Source organism: Engystomops pustulosus, chromosome 6 (assembly GCF_040894005.1).
Source record: "Engystomops pustulosus chromosome 6, aEngPut4.maternal, whole genome shotgun sequence".
Classification (NCBI taxonomy): Eukaryota; Metazoa; Chordata; class Amphibia; order Anura; family Leptodactylidae; genus Engystomops; species Engystomops pustulosus.
In genome coordinates this window covers 36844569-36865482 of record NC_092416.1, presented here as the reverse complement: position 1 = coordinate 36865482, position 20914 = coordinate 36844569, and the positions used below count along the sequence as shown (strand labels likewise).

General features: G+C 42.6%; 1 protein-coding gene across 3 annotated transcripts in view; it reads left to right on the top strand.

Annotated features, from left to right (window-relative positions):
- ALG9 (ALG9 alpha-1,2-mannosyltransferase) overlaps nt 1-20914 on the top strand; it is a 72118-nt gene that overhangs the window by 20150 nt on the left and 31054 nt on the right. For 2 of the 3 annotated variants that reach the window (XM_072155745.1, XM_072155743.1), the window contains exons 9-13: nt 7766-7888; nt 9559-9716; nt 12481-12610; nt 13258-13405; nt 13737-13866. In XM_072155745.1, the coding sequence (XP_072011846.1) occupies nt 7766-7888; nt 9559-9716; nt 12481-12610; nt 13258-13405; nt 13737-13866 (689 nt within the window). The remainder of the gene's footprint in view (nt 1-7765; nt 7889-9558; nt 9717-12480; nt 12611-13257; nt 13406-13736; nt 13867-20914) is intronic. The other variant, XM_072155744.1, reaches the window with a different exon arrangement.

The window sequence follows — 20914 nt, the reverse complement described above, 5'->3', positions numbered from 1 at the left end:
TTGGCACTCCTAGGGTTTCTGGGCCTCGGCCTGGCAGCATCCCGAATTAAAAACGTTACTGCGCATGCGCAGAACTTGAAGGACGCTGAGGATGAGCAGATATGACGGTCAGGAGTGGCTACTTGGGTGTGGAGGAGTGTGGAGGTTACTCCATGCCCCTGTAGCCTCGCTGGAAAGTTTAGTTTAGCATTGACAGGATTCTAGTATTAGCTAAACATACTGTAGATTAGCGGTTAGAAGGTCACTAGGAACCTACCATTAGGTCTACCTTAATAGGTAACTCTCTAATGGTAGGTTTCCCTTAAAAGCTCCCTGGTATTTCTGTTGGTTGTCTACTTTTAATTGATTTGCTTGACATTTACACTTGGTCCATGGACGCAGTGTGAGACCACGATCACATGTCACGTTTGAATTGCGTTTAGAAACACAATTCAAGCGCAGTGTGGAGGAGCTACTCCCAAATGCAGATGATCATAGACATAAAAGAGTGCATAAAAGAGCAACACGTTTTACATGTAAACCAGCTATTCATTCCTGAATGCCACCTTTGTGTCCAAAACGAGCTGTTCCTCACTGCGCATGAAGTTTCTAAAAGTGTCTCAAACGCAATGTGTGAACGCGCCCTGAATGTAGGCTTATTAGTTGTCTTGATGTCAGGAGAGCACCGCACTATGCACGTACTATAGTCCTCGTAATTGTAAATAACAGGGCTACATGCCTTTAAACGTGACTCACAGTGGACTTCTCTTCAGACACCTTGCGTCAGCAGTGGAGTGATCTGGTCTCCAGTGACGCATTGTGTCCGTCCAGTTGAGCTGTGACACACGTAGGGAATAGCTCCTGATCACAGCCCCGTGCACAGATAGAGGCCGCTTCTGCTTTTTCTTAATGAGCACACAGGGGGAGTGGGAGCGTGTTTATGCTGAAATGTAAAATCCTGTCCTCCGCACACATTGTAGACAATCAGCTGAAAACGGCTTTTAGGCAGCGTTTTGTTCAACCTAATTGCAGATTTATTGAAATCTTTGCTGTGCAACACGGACATGATGTCCACCAGTTACACGTCCGCGTTAGGAAATGTTGCGCAATGTCATTTATTGGATGTTATAAAATATAAATGTGCGTAATAAACTCCTCTCAGAAGCACGTTGTCAGGACCGAGGTGGGGGTTTAATTTTTGTTGTGGTAGAGAAATAGTAAAGAAAATACTATGTACTTTTTCTTTTTTTTATATCGAATTTGAGTTGATTTATTGAATTTGTGCACTGTGTATTTCCTAATTTCTTCCAGGCACAAATTTGGGTGGGAAAAATTATCAGGGCTTGTACAACAGTTATTTAGTGTACTAGCCCCTGAAATAGTGTCATAGTCATAGTTTATACAGTTGAAAAAAGACACTTGTCCATCAAGTTCAACCAAGGAAGGGAAGGGATTGGATGAGGAAGGAATTTAGGGGAAACAATTCTATATAACATAACCATCAATGTTATTTAGGTGTAAAAAGGCCTCTAGACCCTTCTTGAAGCTCTCTGCTGTCCCTGCTGTGACCAGCGCCTGAGGCAGGCTATTCCACAGAGTGACAGTAAGAAAGTCCTGTCGCCTCTGGTGATTAAACCTTGTTTTCTCAGGACGGAGACAGTGCCCCCTCGTCTTCATATATTTATATAAATTAATCATGTCCCCTCGTAGTCGTCTGTTTTCCAGACTAAATAATCGTAATTACTTGCATGCTGCCGATTGGTGGGTGCAGCCAACATAGTGGGCCGATGCAGGGCAGGAACGCCAACTCGCTATGCGCACTCACTATAACCTGTGAACCTTCAGGACTGAACTTTGCAGGTAAAAGCGCAATTGTATGTTCTCTCTGTGTTTGCGTGGCGTTCCTCCGGGTCCTCCCGTTTCCTCCCACACTCCAAAACAAATTGGTAGGTTGTTTAGATTGTGAGCCCCATGAGGACAGGAGCCAATTTTACATGATTTGTGAAGCGCTGTGTAATCTGTAGGAGCTATATATATATAAATAAAGAATTATTATTATAATTCTATGACACTGAGCCTCCTTATGTATCCAATGTGGCAGGAGTGGGGCCTTTATCCTACACCAGCACTCTGTGTGTTGGGGTATGATAATTTCCGCCCATTGCATCCACATATGGTAGCACAATTTTGCTAGTGATCTCAGACTTGTATATCTGAGATACAGAGGTTCTTCACAGTTCCTGAACCAGCACTTGTGTACATGTAAATTGCGAGCAAGAACAGATGTATGAGGATTTCAGGGGTGAAGGCCCTTCTGAGTTAAAAATTTGGTGGGTGGTCATGGGTTCCGGTCTACCGCCCAAAAAAAGTCTATGGTAATTGACTGTTACCAACAATTAGACCCTCAGCGACCCACTTTTTATCCCCTTTCTGAAATAGTTGGTACAAGCCCTTTTATATAGATAAAAACTAGCAAAAAAAAAGGAACCCCCCCCCCCCAACTGTTGTAGTCCATGATTAGCCCATAATTAGTTTTTTTAAATAATTTTAAACCAACAAACAATAAATGTTGTAAACCCCTGGCCTAAATCCTTAGATCTGGAAATAGAGCAGACACTTAAAGGAAATTTTGTGATTTTCATAATGCACAGCCCTGCATAAAACTGCAACAGAGAAGGGCCTACAGACCGGATCCATGTCTGTTTTTTTTAAGGTGGGTTGGCATAATGGGGTCAAAAATGATGGCCTTGTATTACAGGGTAAAGTTTTATATCAATGATTATTGTTTTTTAGAAAATAATGGATTGTTCCTTTGACGTTGTGAGAAATAAGCGTTCTATTCCTCGGTGTACCCCTCCCCGCTCCCCTCTGTTCTCCCCTCCCCCACCACTTCTCTGTGCTGTACCCTTTTTAAGTGGCATTGATTGCAGCAAATTGCCGTAGCTGGTAGCAGCTGTCACAACAGTGCGGTGATTAAGAGCAGCGCTTGTGATTTCCCGGCTGATTGCATCGATCAGATAGAAGGGGAACAGGGGGGAGCGGATGTATGAAGGAAGGTGAACTCCCGCAGCCGCCATCAGCAGGGCTCTGTTGTTTGTCTCCTTAACTCTGTTTATGCCAGCGCTTATAACATATCATCAAGTGGGCACGTTACGCCATTCGGTCGTTTTTATTTACAGCGGGCGTCTGCAACTGAATTCCTATACAGGCGGAAAAACTGGATCCAATGGATCATAGAATTCCTAATATATTGGAATCTCCTCCTCTTTGTGACATTCAATAGAATCCTGCCCCAGGTCATGTGATGTCACACAGGTGCACGGCTTATTATATCACAGAGAGTAATCAAAGCTGTGTGATAAAACGAGCCGTGCACCTGTGTGACATCACATGAACATAGATGTGAAACGTGCACCTGTGTGACATCACATGACCAGAGATATGAGACGTGCGCCTGTGTGACATCACATGACCAGAGATATAATGAGACATGCACCTGTGTGACATCACATGACCAAAGATATGAGACGTGCACCTGTGTGACATCAAATTATCAAAGGTATAATGAGTCGTGCACCTTTGTCAGATGACCAGGGAGAGATTTCTATCCACTGGAAGTATCCATAGAAGCTTTCTATAGCAGGACAGCAAGCAGAGAACTGTGAAGAATTTATACAGAAAGTATAGTGTAAAATGAACTACCCCTTTAAGCTTTAGTGTCTACAGGGAGTCACAAGTAGTCAGAGGCACGGCCCCCTGTCTCTGCATTGGTTCAGGCTGAGGGCCACCTATCCCCTGCAAATCCAGCTCCTCCTATATACTGTAATGAATAACTACAGGTCTACTATGATGACAAGTCATCTTCAAGGCCATATGTTGGCTAGGGAGCTGACAGATTTGCTTTAAGACATCAATTCTAGATTAGTGGGACTTTCTATTCTCACCATTGAGCTGTTTGAGTGTTACTGATAGGAACACTATGGTGTCTCCAATGTTTCCATTGGATGCCAGTGCCTTGTGACCCCTTTTGAACAGCATTTCTTGGGCATGGTAAGAGCTGGAGCCATGACAATTGAAAATCGGTGGCCTTTCTTGAAGCTAGTGGCCCCTTCATGTTTAAGGTACCCTGGGTGCTCTGTAGTTAGAGATCTGCCCAAACTACTTACTATAAGGCTGCAGTCACACGTTCCGCAGGCTGTGGAGTCATGATAAAATGGACCAACTTCACAAACATATCATAAATTATAAAAAAAAAATGTGAATTTATTTTAAATGTTTATTCCTGATCTAAGAATTTAGGCTAGGGGTGAGCAACATTGATTGACCTAAGGGGATACTGTCATACTGCTCAATTTTAAGTGGTAGCATCAGTAACCAGCACCCACAGTAGAGCAGCAGGAGAGGCCCTCAAAGCAATGAGGACTTCTCAGCTGCACTCTCCGCTACCCAGCCTCCTGCACCAATAAATGCTTACATTTAGTTATGGAAATGCTCATTGGCCGCCAGCAGGGTGTGGACTGCAGCTTATGGCTTGACAGGCTGCTTGTGGCCTGTCCACATGGCTTATGCACCCCTGATATAGTAGAGAAAAATGTGTGCTGCACTTTATGTACATGCTCAGTAGTGAAGCTCCTCTGCTATAGATTAAATGAATAAGGCACTTGGAAGGAATTCCCGCATTTATTTCGGCACTACCAGAGTAATCCCTAAGGACCTTGAAGTCGGAGTCGTTGACCACAATGGGACACGGCTTGTTTTACATTGTTTACATTCGAAACATCAAACAGGGGGTGCTTGTTACCGAACGCATGCGTCTCAGTTAAAACTCAGGCCAATTCCCTGCCCATCTGGTTGACTTCTGTTTCTAAAAAGTCAGCCGAAACGTGTAAACACAGCCGCAAAAGAGCCCTGCCTTACCCTCTGGTTTGGCTGCTTATGGAGACAATAGATTCTCAACACATATGAAACCATAGGGTAAAGGACAGATTTTCCATTGTATTTGCTCTATAAGGAAATATAAGGGCCATGTATGAATTACCATCATGGTAGAACTTGTTGAGAAAATTCAAAGTGTTCAGCAACATCACAGGATACTGTTAGCATCATTCTCAGATCACGGCTGAATAATATGGCTCAGTCCTGCGGATTTATACCTAGCGCCAGGCCTAACATACGGGAAAGTCAGATTAGTCACACAGCCATCGCCACCGTCCTGATCTCATGTCTAGTAATCTGTTCAATCATTGACTTTTCATTCCTGTAATACGATACAAATAATTCCCCTTCCTCACCAGTGTACAGCTATTACGTCCGCGTGGCCCATTACGCGAGCTCAATCCTTCACAAGGCGACAATTATTCACTTCAGAGAAATGACAGCTTTATCGCCGGGGCACGATCATAAAGTGTTTGTTTCCGGCAGGAATGTTAAGTGTCTTAGGTATCTTTGACGCATATTGCCTCCCGCCACGTCACAACGTTCGTTATTGGGAGGGAGATCACTTTCTGATATTTAACCTATCCTCCATTCTTCTATATAACAAATTTCTACTATTCAATATGAACGTGTTCTTCTAAGTGGACCACCTCCACCAACCACAACTCTTTACATTCGATGATTGTAAAGCAGTTGGAATTTTTCCGCTTGTTCCTAATATTTCCAAGCAATCTGTGCCATTGCTCTCGGCACACTATATGCTCATTAGGCTCTCTATCAGGTGCAGTGTTGGATACGAGTTCCCTGGGCCCACTTCAACAAGGAAATGGATCCTAGTGTCCATATTGGATTGTGTTCTGCTGTACCTCTGGAGTCCAGAATACAGTCAGGGCCTGGACCCACCACTGATTCTCTGTTGCTCTGGTGGACCCTTCCGGCACTAGGCGGATAGGTACCGCCAGGTTGTCTACTGTCAGGTGGGAGATCCTGGACTGGAGCAGAGTAATCAATCAGTGTATTGTGTGTTAAAACTAGAGGCACTGTTAAGAATGATGGGGGGGGCAAGATTTTTTTTTTTTTTCTGCAATGCAATCAGAATTGTGCCAAGCATTAAAAGATTTGGTGGAGATTGTAATAGGCCCTCTCCGGGTTAAAGAGGTTGTGCCAAGTAAGCAAGTTATCTCCTATCTACAGCATAGAGGATAACAAGCTGATCAGTGAGGGTCCGACGGCTAGGAACCCTGCCAATCACAAGATCTCTAGTGTTCTCTTTCACTGTCCTTGGCAGTTCTGGAAATAACCAACAGCGGTACTTTGCAATTACTGAATCTCCATGCTATTAGGCTCGTCCTGAGGTTCATCTCATACTGAGGCTCGTCCTGTTGCTCCACCCACTGGTGAGAACAGGACCCCACACTCTTCCAATTGCTAGGGTCCCCATGGAGAATAATATTAATTCCTTTATTTATATAGCACACACAGATTACGCAGCGCTGCACAGAGCTTACCAAATCAGTGCCAGTCCCCAATGGGGCTCACAATCTAATCAACCTACCAGTATGCTTTGTAGTGTCGGTGGACCCAGAGGAAACCCACGCAAACACGGAGAGAACATACAAACTCTTTGCAGATATTGACCCTGGAATTTGAACCCAGGTCCCCAGCGCTGTAAGGCTGTAATCCTTACCACTAAGCCAGCGTGTCCCCCTTTAAAGGATAGGGGATAACTTGCTAAATTATTTCAACCCCTTTAAAATGTAACCATCATTTTAGATCATTTTTTACATGGTGTGCGGGGGATGTGATGAACAATTTTCTAATATACCTTATTAACAAATTCTGCTTCGTTCTTACTGGGATCCTCCTATATATGGGATTTTGTAGGAATCTCAGAGAATGGATGATGATGGTCTGAGCGGGGTGCTCACCTTGTATTAGTTTATAAAATACTTTTCACCCTGTGATTATTTGGAGCAGTAAAGAAATGATGGCTTGGGTTCTGTCACCTTGTCACAGATTTAAAGACGTGTAGGATGAACTCAAGATCGTTGAGAGTATATGATTCTGAGAACCTCCCCTTCCTCAGATCTTGTCTCAAAAGACCAAGGTTGGACTTGCGTCTTTTTGCAGTATTATATACTATGAAGTGGGTGCGGAGTACAGGTCCTATCGCCATCTTGTCTGCATTAGTCGCACTTCTTCTGTACATGCAGTCTCAGGTCTAAGTGAAATCTTTCTCTGTCCCAAATCTGTTGTGAGAGAAGCGATCAGGTTGCGTTTCTCCCACCGCTTATTGTCTCTGAAGAGTTGACGTGATAGTCGAGAGCCCTCAGGCGCTAAACTGCAGCATTTAAAGTTAATGGAAACCTGCAGGCGTATAAACGCGATGTAATACAGATATACTCGGGGCTCTAACTATGCTGCTTACTGTCTAGCTGCAATAAGTACACTTGACATGTTCCATCACACATCGAGTGTTTAATCATTGTGTTACACGAGGAGTGTGCCGTACGTCGCGGAAGCTCTCGCTGTGATTGGAATAAAATGGAAGAGCTTTCCTTACTTAGAAATGTCTCTTGACATTAGTTCCCTTTTAGTTCCAGCAATTTTAGTTATTTCAGGGAAGTTGGAAATGGTCACAGCTTTGTTCCTCTCTGGCAGTTTCTCACGTTGAGGCTTATTCTTTTAGACTCGTTGAAATTCTAATTTAAAGGTAAAATCACATGATAAAATTTTCCTATGTAAGATACTATCTCTGATTTTGATTGGCTCCCAGTCATATTTCCAACTCTACCCGACTACCTCATTGGTTGTCTCTGATAAACTAAGCATTTTTCTTTTTGCTATTCAGGTACAGAACCTTGGCCTTTCTACTTCATCAATGGCTTCCTCAACTTTAACGTGGTGTTCATCATGGCTTTGTTTGCTTTGCCCTTGACGTGGCTGATGGAGCATCTTCTGCAGAAGATTAACAGTAAGGATTTACTAGTTATCTTTGTAGTTGGCGCAAGTTTCTAGGCCCAATTCACATCTTTGTTAGGTCTTCAGTTATTTTATTCAATTATTTTGGGTCAAAACCAGGAGTAGTGAAACGCACAAAGCAGGTCCAGGTCTTTCCACCGACTCTACTGAGGAAAGTACTAATGGCAAGACTTGTACCTGTCCTATGTGTTCAACCACTAATGTTTTTAGTTTAAAATAACTTAGGACCTAGATGTAAACTGGACTTTAGAGGGCTTCTTTGGAACACTGGTCCATTTTTGATTCTGTTGACCTATCCTTAGGATGTCATTATTATCAGGTCCGTAGGAGTCTGGCACCTATATCCTACTCTGATCAACTGTTCTAAAATTGATCTGATGCTGAAGCTATATGGGGGGGGGGGGCAGATCAGAATACTTAGTCCTTTGTATAGTGGTCATGTCAGCGTGAACATGTTTACTTCTAAAATGTCTTCTTCTCAAACAAAATAAGTGTCATTTTATATTTTGTATACAAAGCGGGAGCTACCAATTGTTGATGCCAGTTGTATGGAGGAAAACCACTGTACATAGGATCGCTTTCTTAAGACATAAAATAAGAGAGCTCATTAGAGGGAACCTATCAGATAAGGTAACCCACACTAACTAAGCATATCTTTGAAAACTGCTTTTATACAGCGGTACAACTATCCTTATATTGTTCCTCTCCATTCCTGTAAACTTCCACAGTCTGTTCATAAAGTTGACTACCCATCTATACAAATGACCCTGATCATCGTCTTTCGTCCAAGTTAAATCTGGCGTATTTCATGTCTTTGCTGTTCAGTCGTGCCTTTAGCTCATTCCCCCTCCCTCAGGGAATGATAGAGACACTTGCTGTGTGACTCGCTGGAGATTTCTGAGGGAGAAATGAGGAACTGAGGTCTCTTCAGCATCACACACAGCCAACGTCTCTCTCCATTCCCTGAGGAAGGGGTCAATGATGTAGCAGAGCTAAGTTTACTTGGCTGCAGAGAAATTATTCCCCTTTTCAACCATTAAGCTTGAGGCAAGGCAGAGCTGGAAGAACATCAATATGCGTAGGTGGTGAGTTAACTTTACAAACGAACTGTGAAACTTTACAGGTATGTGGGATAACAATATAGGGATAGTTGGACTGCTGTATAATAGCTGTTTTAAAAGATTTGTTTTCTTTGTGTGGGTTAGTTTATCTGATAAGTTCCCTTTAACGTACTATATTTTGGATGGACTCCAATGTCAATGTCTATGTGGGATAACTGCTGTATACCTGAATGGCGTGTGGTAGTGAAAACCAGTGCCACTAAGCAGTAGACGCTAGATCATAAAGCAGCAGCGTATCCCCAATACAGATGAAAAATCTAGATCTAAAGATGGCTATACACCGATTATATACCAAGCGGATCAGGAAGTTTGGTCAACCATCCATTTGTATGGGGGGGATCAGAACAAATGCATGCTCAACCAAGCATTCGTGTGACATGGGAAATCAGAAGGACTAGATATTGACAGCTATCTTTAGAAGAAGCCAGCAGAAGTCTCAATGCAGCTTTAGATAACACGTCTGGAGAGATGTGATGTCCATGATATGGAAATGTCTGCCCCATGGTGTATCCTGCTGACTGCACCGTTCTATTTGCTCCAGCAGTTCAGAATCTCGGCAGACCATATTGGCTCACACTGGCTCCAATGTACATCTGGATTTTGATTTTCTTCACTCGACCACATAAAGAGGAGAGGTTTCTCTTTCCCATCTACCCGCTCATCTGCTTGTGTGGGGCCGTAGCCCTCTCCGCGCTGCAGGTAATGTACACTTCTCTCCGGGCCCACACTAATATTTACATAGAAGATATTATTCATCAAAACCTGCTTATACTGGGAAGCTGGATTTGCTGAAAACATACAAACTCTTGTTGCATAGTAATAATGTTTAATGCTGAGATATAATTAATAAGAAGATGGAGAAAAAGTCATTTTTTTTGGGGCGAGTCTCTTTTAAAGGGAACCTTCTATGTTTTACCTACATTCCCATATATGTTTTACATACAATCCTATGTAGTGGTAGGAGCTGAGCAGATTGTACTTAGACCTGCATGAAGTATTTTATAGAGCAGGAGGAGCTTAGCAGAGTGTACACAGTGTCCTATCTGCAGGCCTCCTGTAATAGAGCAGGAGGAGCTGAGAAGATTGTACATCGTATCCTATCTGCAGGCAGCATGTTACAGAGCAGGAGGAGCTGAGCAGATTGTACACAGTGTCCTATCTGCAGGCCTCCTGTAATAGAGCAGGAGGAGCTGAGCAGATTGTACATAGTATCCTATCTGCAGGCAGCATGTTATAGATTAGAAAGAACTAGGCATATTGCAGATAGTGTCATGTCTGCAGAATGTTAGAGTAGGAGAAGCAAAGCAGATTATATAAACTGTCCTATCTGCAGGCAGCATGTTATAGGGCAGGAGATGTTGAGTAGATTGTACATTGTGTCCTTCCCACAGGGAGTATGTTATAGATCAGGTGGAACTAAGCATATCACATATAATTTCCTGTCTGTAGAATGTTATAGAGCAGATGCTGAGCTGATTGTAAAGAGTAGCATGTTATAGAGTAAGAGGAGATAAGCTGATATCATTTTGTAGGGGCAGATTCTATTTTATTCAATTTAAAAAAAATCTACCACCAGGATGAATGATTGTAAAACAAATCCACTTACATGTTGGTGTGTGCCTCCTCTGGCAGGATCTACTCTTCTTTTAGATTCTTATTCCCTTGTTTTTACAAAAAAAAAAAAAAAGCTTTCTACAAAAGACACTGAGGGGCCCCATAGCTGCCAATTGATCCAAGAGCCCTTCAGGTTCATTTGCGTAATTTTTAAAGTCTATTTTTTATAAAAACAGGGGCATACGAAGCTAAAGGAAGAGCAGAACCTGCCACAGGGGCACACACCAGCCTGTAAGTGTTATTGGTTTACTGTCCTTTATCCTGGTTGAACATTTCCTGTAAATCTCTGCCTTTGCTATTATTAGGTGTCCGGTGGGTGATCCTTCTCATTGATTTTGGCTATGTCTGTATGCACACTGATACAGAGGAGGGGGGCAGTGAGCTACTGAGCCGGATGGAGTCTTATGATCCGTCATGATTATTAAAGATGGCCACCGAACCCAGAGAGGGTGAAGATAACTAGTTGAAGGATATAGTTATACACAAATTAATGTGTTTTGTACTAAAAATGGGATTCTTGTGGGCTCAGATGTTGCTCATATTTCCCTCCTAAGCCTGTTGAATAAGGATCCTAGAAGAGGAGACACAACGGTGAAATATCTTTTTAAGGCCCTTCACCCGGGATAATTTTCAGGCGTAGATAAATCCTTGTATGTAGTTCCTATGTCACCGTACGTCAGAATAGAAACCATAGTGACCAATCTAAGACGAATCAAAGAGGTTTCCAGAACAATAACCTTCCTTAAGTGAAACGCCAGACAATGTTCTATCACCATCTGTAGATTATTGTTATTCTCCATCCTGTAAGTTTCCCGAACAGAGGAATTGTCCAGCAGAACAATGCGATGTCTCCGTGTTACAATGGAAAATGTCTTGCAGTTACCAAGTGTTCCTGATGCTCAATCATCTGTTGTATTGTCAGGCTTTTCTGAATCACTGTGGACAGGGAACATATCACCAGAAATTAACAATTCACACTTTAGGCCTGGTTTGGACTTTTTTTTGCTAAACGGAACATTAAATATAGCATTTTATCAGCCAGCAGCATGTTATAGAGCAGTAGGAGCTGATCGTATCGTACATAGTGTCCGATCTATGGGAAGCATGTTATAGAGCAAGAGGAGCTGTGCAGATTGTGCGTAGTGTCCTGTCTGTCCATGTTATAGAGCGGTAGGAGCTGAGCAGATTGTACATAGTGTCCTATCCGCAGGTAGCATGTTATAGAGCAGGAGGAGCTGAGCAGATTGTACATAGTGTCCTATCTGCAGGCAGTGTGTTATAGTGGAGGAGGTGCTAAGCAGATTGTATATAGTGTCCTACCTGCAGGCAGCATGTTATAGAGCAGGAGGAGCTGAGAAGATTGTACATAGTCTCCTATCTGCAGGCGCTACATTATAGAGCAGGAGAGGATGAGCAGATTGTACATAGTGTCCTATCTGCAGGCAGCATGTTATAGAGCAGGAGGAGCTGAGCTGTTTTGTTGGGAAAGGCATAATTGAATGTTTCTGATCTATCTATGAGTCCAGTGGGCAGTGTTATTCAGTTATTGCCGGCCATACAGAGTCCGCTGTCTGTTAGCGAGTAGGATTACCCCCTGAACTCCTAACATACAAGACTGATGCTGAGCTGTAGCTAAAAGAGGGTAAGAGAATTGAATGAACTTGCATAGGAAATTTGTAAATGCCTGAATATGAGAGGACTGGTTCAGATTAAGCTATGAGGCAAAAGATGTATTTTTTATATCTTTTAGGGCCAACAATTTCTGAATTGTCAATGCCTACCCACAATGTTATAACAGCTCTTTTTCTAGATTTATTTTGTGGACCTTTCTTTTTTCTTTTCATTTTAGAAATGTTACCACTTCTTATTCCAGCGTTACCGCTTGGAACATTATACGGTTTCATCCAACTGGCTCGCTATTGGCACCGTCCTGTTGTTCGCGCTATTGTCATTTTCGCGTTCCATAGCCTTGTTTAGGGGTGAGTTCATTCTTCCGATTTCTAGGATTGGGGCTTTGTATCTAGGGGTATAATATCTGAGCTTAGAACCTCATTGTCATTGACTTTGAGAAGAACCTTTTTAAGGGATCGTTTTAAGTATTATTGTTCTCCGTAATAGACAGGATTGGGGTGACAATCTGATTGTTTGGAGTTTTATTGCTGGGACTCCCACTGATCACAAGAACGGGGGTCCTATGGACCGGCCCCCATTCTCGTAAATGTCATGGATCCGATCTCGAGATTGGTGGTGGTCCTAGCAGTCCTATCACATTTTTACAACTATAACAATCGGTACAACCAGTAACTAGAAACGGATGATCCCCAGTGCAAAGTCTGTGCCAGGCCCTCTGACTATAATGTATGTTTTATAGTACTAGTTTTTTCATATGGGAAAGTAACACCATAAGGGCCCCGTAAACCTCTTGGCTCCAGGTGCAATCGTGACCTTTGCACCCCCTAAAGTTACACCCCTGGGTACAACCTCCTATAAAGGGTTTCTTCATCTTATGTACGTTGATGGCCTATCCTAAAGACGTCTCCTCCTAAATGAAGAGACCCCAACGCTGACCAGCATCATCATAATGTGCTCTAGTGACCCGCACAGTAACAATATTTCTGTTTTTTAGGCTACCATGCACCATTAGATTTGTACCCTGAATTTTACCGAATTGCCAAGGACCCATCTATTCACACTGTACCGGAGAGCAAGACCGTGAATGTGTGTGTGGGGAAAGAGTGGTATCGCTTTCCAAGCAGCTTTCTACTTCCCGACAAGTGAGTTCAATTGTTGCTTCATGTTTTATAGACTGATGTGAATAATGCCCATTATGATAAATTTTGGAATACCTGTGGAAAGCGATTAATAAAGAGTTTTACAAATAAAATTCTCCAGAATTAAAGTTTTGTCGGGTCAAATATTTACTAAAACCAGACATTTCATTAGAGGTGACAGATTTTCACATTAAAGGATCAGACAGTCCATTATGTATCACACAGGTTTCTAAGTGTAACCTGAATTCTATATGGACAGGATTCTATATATGTACAGTATAAATAGTATCCAGGCAGTTTTGTATTCATACAAATTTCATGTTCTTTCCTATAGTTGGCAACTTCAGTTCATTGAATCAGAGTTTAGAGGTCAACTCCCGAAGCCTTATGCTAAGGGGCGACAAGCTACAAGAATTGTCCCCAAGGACATGAATGATCAGAATCGGGAAGAGACATCTAGATACGTGAGTAACATCTGTAATATTAATATATGATACAGTATTCTGCTTGTGTATGAGAGTCATGTCTGTTGTCAGCGTCAGACTAGTTCCTACTTAATCCATTGGGAAAACCGGGGATGGCATAGGATTGATCCCAACTCATCCAATACTATAGTTCATAGGAGTGCCATAGGGCATATTATCATTATTACAGGCTAATTATGGGCGAATTAGTAATGTGGCATACCCAGTGTCGGACTGGCCCCCCAGAGTACCAGAGGAGCCTCCGGTCGGCCCTGGCTCAACCCAATATTGAACCCCATAGGTCCATCAGAAAACACCACAATTTGGAGGCTGTCAGAGTATAGTTCCTGGGGGATAATGAAGAGTGGACCCCCAAATTGATTTTCTCTGGTGGGCCTAAGGAAACCCAGGGGTGACCTTAGGGGTGACCCCGTTACAGGGTTCATATGTATATGTCAGTGACATCCTGGAACAGGAAGTAAACCAGAAAATTGCAGAGACTGAAGATGGTTAAAGGGACTTAAATTTTACCCAGTTTAACTACTAGTAGTCCCTTTAGGTAGAATTCTCTCTTTTATGTGAAATCTAAAGCAGTTACCTATCAATCTCCCCAAGTCATGTAAAAATGAGAAGAGAAGAGTCATATTAGCTTGAGATGAGTCAAGTTTGGAGGAAGCAGTGGAAGTGTTTTATCTACTATAGTTCCTAGAAAAATGGTACAGTATTATAGAAAAAATCTCACCGTTCAGATCACATCAGGCTTGGTCTGTGATCTACAGAACGATAAATACAGACACTGTCACCACACTTTTCACACATACAGCTAGTGACAGGTTCCCATAGAGGCTTATTAACTAAATGCCACCCTTCTTTTAGCTAGAAATTTTGTCCCTCACATCCCCATAAAATCGTTTTTGTTATCTCATCTGGCATACAGCCAGATGCAGCGTGTCCTTCCATCATCACTCACTTCCTTTCCTCCCCATGCCGCCTCCTCACCATTCAGCACTTCATGTCATATGACCAGGGCGATGTTATCTAAGGTTACATTTGCAAAATGTAGCCCATGTATGTATCCGATCACATGAAATCACAGCAGCCTCCATGGACCTTAGCTAACATCACACTGGTCACATGACATGAAGTGCTGAATGGTGAGAGACAGGGGCGTGGCATGAGGAGGAGCAGAAGTGAGTGAGGATGGCAGGACACGCCCCTCTGACTCGCTGCTGGATCTGACTGGATCCCAGGTAAGATAACAAAGTTGTTTTTATGGAGATGTGAGGGAAACAATTTTTAGCTAAAAGAACAGAGGCATTTAGTTTATAGGGCTCTATGGGAACCTCCATCTAGACTTCACTATTTGTGAAACAAGTTCCCTTCAAAGACATAAGTGCAAACTGGATTTTTATCTGTAGCTCACATTCCTAACCTTGCCTTTAACTGTCTGTATCTCTAGTTCTAAGAGATCTAAGTTGTTAAGTTCTAAGTCATATTTTTTTCTCATTTTCTTTTATTAAAATGCTAGTCTTTTTTTAATAAAATTCTCCAGGCAGGATAAACTCACCTACACCAAAAGCAAGATCTGCAAACCCCACCCACTGCATACTGTTATATTATGAGAACTAATATGTACTATACGAGGGCGGTTCAATAAGTACCCGTGCTTGACGACAGAGGGCCTTGCTGAGGGAAGTTGGTGTTATCATGGTGTGCTGCCATCTATCAAACGACGGCAAAAATTGCAGACTGATCGAATTGGTTAGTTTGGATTTGGCAGCCATTTAAATCAGACATGTTTTTCGTGATTTTTGCTAAGATGGAAAAAGAGCATTATCGTTGGGTAATTCGCTTTTTGTTTTTGGATGGGAAAAAATGCGAGGAGATAAAAGCAGAGTTGGATGCTGTTTATGGGGACACTTCGCCATCTCTGACCACAGTTAGATATTGGTTCAACTAATTTAAACTTTAGCAAACATCCGTTTTTGCTGAAGAGCGACCAGGACGCCCGACAGACGTGGTTACCACGGAAATCATTTAAAAAGTCCACATCATAATACTCGCTGATCGACGAACAAAAGTGCGCGAAGTAGCAGAGGCCGTAGGTGTGTCGACCGGAACGGCAGTTAATACTTTACATGATAAGTTGGCGATGAAAAAATTGTCGGCCCGATGGGAGCCGCGATTGCTCACGGTGGACAACAAGCGGATGCGGCTGTTAACTTTGAAGCTGTGTTTGGAGCAATTTAAGCGAGATCTATTTGTGTCGAGTTGTCACCGTTGATGAAACCGAAGATTAATGAAAGAAGGTGAAGATGGTCCCATCGGCCGTAAAGGTCTTGGCGCCGATTTTTTGGTATGCGAATGCGTCATCCTCATGGATTTTTTTAGAAAAAGGAAGAACGATCACTGGACAATACTACAGTGAGTTATTGGACCGACTCAACACAGACGCATTTGGAGAAAAAGAAGGTGCTGTTTCACCACGATAATGCACCAGCACATTCATCCGGAGTTGTCACCGCCAAACTGCATGAATTGCGTTATGAATTGCTGCCGCACCTCCCGTATTCACCCCATCTGGCTCCCTGCGACTTTTTCTTGTTCCGTAACATGAAGAAATGGCTCACGGGAAAAAAATTTTAGCTCATCACTGAGACAGAGGCGTATTTTGGAGAGTTCGACAGGTCCTATTTTTTGAAGGGTTAAAAAAATGGCAGGAACGTTGGGAGAAGTGTATCTTTCTAAAAGGGGACTATGTTGAAAAATAAAAAAAAAAGATGGTGTCTTCATTTCTAAAACGGGTACTTATTGAACCTCCCTCGTATATCTTACCCCTGAAATAATTTTTGAGTGTCTGTGCATTGTGCTTCTCCTCCTCTTTTATACATATTGGAAAACAAAGACAAAATGATGGATGTAACAACTTCCTGTCAATATTGTTATCTCCCACGTAGTCGTAGTCCGGCTGTATTTAGGGATGCAACATTTCTAACTAGGCAAATAGTATCCCTCACACTTCAAAGAGGAAAACCAAAGCTCTGTAGAACATACTATTATTTTATGCTGAAATCAGCTTTCAAGGCAAAACTTAAAATTTTTGAATTTCTGGTTAAGTGGACATCATCCCAAGTGTAATGGTAGCAGCAAATGGATTGTGTATATTAATATTGTGGTCCTGTAACTTGTACAGTACAAATCATCGACTAAATGAGAATTTCAGTCCATGAACTACCCGTTGTCTATGAGGTTTTTGTGTATTTTTAGCGGCCTGATTATCGCACAGCATGGCGTCATTTTATAAGGAAATCCAGCAGAGGTTTGTGCTTCACAAACAAAGACCTAATAGGTTGTTCCCTATGCAATAAAACAACTTTTATTATACCCTTTGTGTTCACGATTGTCTCTGCAAACCTGTAGGTTAATTTGCGGTGACGTTGGGAACGTTTTTAGCTTCGGCGCCGTTGTGTTTGTCGCACGCTGGGCGTGATTTGCGGGTAATCTGTCAGCTTTCCATCAGAATAGGACCCAATATTCTGCACTTCTACACGCAGACCTGTCTCACAATCCACTTCTATTTCTGACTGCACACAGCAAGAGGAGAGCAGTGGCTGACGTCATCGCAACGCAGGCTCTGTCTGTGCTTATACATTGCTTATTTATAAAAATTGTAATTATTTATAAAGTTAAATGATAAAGTTTTTAAGTGTTTTTGCATATTTTGCTTAGTTGGTTCTCTTTATTGAGCACATTAGTATGGTTACTGTAGATGGAGGGATGAAGGGCTTGGTAATACCCCTAGTAGTTTGTGTGTTATAAGATTCAAATAGAATTATTTAAAATTATTCTAAAATATTAAATTATCCACATAGGAGAATTGGACGCTATACGAAACCAGAAACCAGCTATTCCTCACCACTCCACCATACACATATATACACAACTTGGCTGAGGGCAAGCAAGATGCTGCCAGTTACCTCAGTCATCCTTGGAAAAAAGTGAGCGGGCATATTAAAATCCAACTGCCTGATCTCCATTCCTTTGACATTTGCTGTGGGACACCTCCATACATATATGACAGCCAACTGATCCTAAGAATATTCATCTATAGCCCTACCTTAAAGACAGGTCTGTGCAGTCGGTATGTCGTTTCCGACTCCTCAATTTCCCTAACTCCTACTCAGACTTCAGCTCCACCAAGATGGTCACTGACTCCGACTACACAGCCCTGTTTTCCCAGGCGCTCTAGCATGAGAGCATTCCTTCCCTGTGCCTTTTTCCTCTAATCTGTAGCTGAGGAGCTTCACCCCCTGAGCATGTACAAAAAACGCAGCACACATTCATGTCAAATCCTGTGTCTGGTATTCCACATGCAGCCTGTCAAGCATCAATTTGCATAACTTCCCCTACTGACAGTCGGAGTCCTATGAGCGCTTCCATAACTGATTTAAGTTTTCATTGGTGTAGGAGGCTGGGTAGTGGTGACCGCAGCTGAGAAGTTATCACTGCTCCCGGGTCTTTTTCAGCCACACCACTCCATGTCCTGACTTTGTATATGCACCAGTACTGTGCTGCTCCTGGGTCCTATCCTGCTACTGATGCAGTTCTGCTCTAGGGTCTCTTTCTTAAAAATTGTGTCTGCTCTGGGGTCTTCACTATTATAGTCTACTGTGAATGCATTATTTGGTTTCTGGAGTGTTTTTTATTGCTGTAGTGTGGTATTTAATTTCTGGGCTGGGCATTTTTTGTTGTATTGTGGTTGTTGGTGTATCTTGGGTGCTTGTTACTGGTGCGACCCCTTAAAGAGGACCTGTCACCATTTGGGACCCAAAACCAACTACAGGTCCATATGGAGCTGTGGTTTAGGATCCCAAAAAAGCTTTTATGAGCTACGTTTACCTAAATGTCAGTTTTATGGGGCACATCAGACTCACATCTGAAGTCATCTCTGCCGTGCCCCTCCTGTCGCGATGCTTGATGAAGCTAGGAGATAACCCCGGCTTCATTGCACGCGCCACACAGGCAGCGCCAGTTCTGGAGCAGATAAGTATTTAATGTTTGTTTGTTTTTTTTCCCCCCAACTTGGATCTTATACAGGGCGATTCCGGACACTAAAACACAGGTCCTTAAGGGCCTGTGGCTTGTTTGGTGTCCCAGTTTCCCTTTAAAGTTGAGCCGTTTTACAATGCTGCCCTTGGACCAATACATTTTGTTCCCCCTGGTCCAAATCCTTAGATCAGGAATGGAACAGATATTTGAAGGTAATTTAATACGTTATATAATTTATTATACATCAGTGAAGTCAGATTTTGTTATGTTTTCGACTCCACGGCCCTGCTTAAAGGGAATCTGTCAGCAGTTTTTGCCATACAAAGCTACACACAGTGTTTGGTATTGACCCTGGAGATTTGTGTAACTATATCTTTGTGCATGTTGTTAGTGACAGGGCTGTGAAAAGTAAAGTTATTATCCAGCTCTGCAGTATTCCTTCAAGTATCCGGGTCTATCAGCCTGAAGAGCTTTCTTCTCTCTGTACTGAGCTGCTCCACGGCTCCTCCCCTCTGCTACTAGTAGGAGCTGTATCAGGATTTTGGCTGGATACGTATAGCAGCCAATCAGAGCAGAGAGGAGGGGCTTTGGAACAGGTCATTGCAAAGAGCAGAAAGCTCTTCAGTCTGGAAGACCTTCCTAGAGCACTTGCAAGAGCTTCAAAGCTGGATTAAAAATTCACAGTCCTGCTGCTCCTTACTACACACACAGGTATGGTTATACAGATCTCCAGGGCCTATACCTAGCACTGTCTACAGTTTATTATGGTAAACTAGTTGCTACTAGAATTGCCATTAAAATAAATCTAATTAGTTTAAGTTCGACTGGTCCACCATATTATGGTTCCCTGGTTTTCTTTGGATAGCATAAATATTGGCAAGTAGTGTGCCTACTCCAATATTTTCCAATATGATAGAAATTACACTCCTACTGAGCAGCCTGCAATGTATGAGATTACTTGGAAGAACAAATTGTAGTTCTGCTATCCACAAGGTTGTGGCGCTGTGCATAGACTCTCATATATGACAGAATACTGTGTGAATAGGGTCCAAATGTCACTGACATAGTTAAATTTCAGTTAATATATATAGATTTTACATCCTTCCTATTTTCTTTTGCCAACCACTGACTTAGTTAATTGTAGTATGTTGTAACAAGAAGTACCGCTAATGAGACTTTAATAGTCTCGCTGGTGGGGACAAAAGAAGGAAAAAGAGTAGCGTTCTGATTTTTTGGCCAGCAGTCCCCGCTTATATACCAGGCTTTGTCTTCCGTCGACTTGTTCTTCCATTGTCGTGTCCTATCTTCCAGCAGCCCCGTTTCCCAAAGGCTGGGTTGAACGCCCGGGAGAAGCAGAGCTTGTTACCATCCTATTCAGGACCCGTCTTGTGAGCTTAGAACGTAGCTCCACACGTCGCCATCAGCAGCATATTCAGCCGAAATCAGCACGGGCTGCGACTCTGAAAAGCTCGTCAGCTCTATTGTCAGAGGCTATTAGAGGAATGCTACAGATTGGATCAACAGGGAAGGAGAGAGGGGAGTAATAATAATGTGCGCTTTTTGGCTTGAAGTCTGCTGCGGGAGTGCTGCAGAACAACATTTTGCAGCAGGTTGAAATTTCTGTAAGAATTTAACTATTTGTAGGAATTCCCCGAAGCAAATCCGATGCTTGCCGCCATCCAAGGGCACAATATCTCCAAATATTCCTGTGTTACAGTTCCCATAAATGCAAATCTCAAATTGGTAGATCCCACAAAAGCTAATAAACACATAACACATTAAATGGCCAGTAACTTTTTGGCATTACTAACTTTGCATTTATTAATAGTACAAGTAAAGACAAGAAACTGTGTAATATATCTTAGGCCTTATTCCCGCGGTGCAGCGTTCAGGCTGTGTGTTCCCGGCAGCATTCGTTGCGAGTGTGATGCGAGTTCATTGCATCAAACTCGCAAGTGTGGAACGGGCCTTATCGTCATCCCTTCTTCCCTTGCAATCT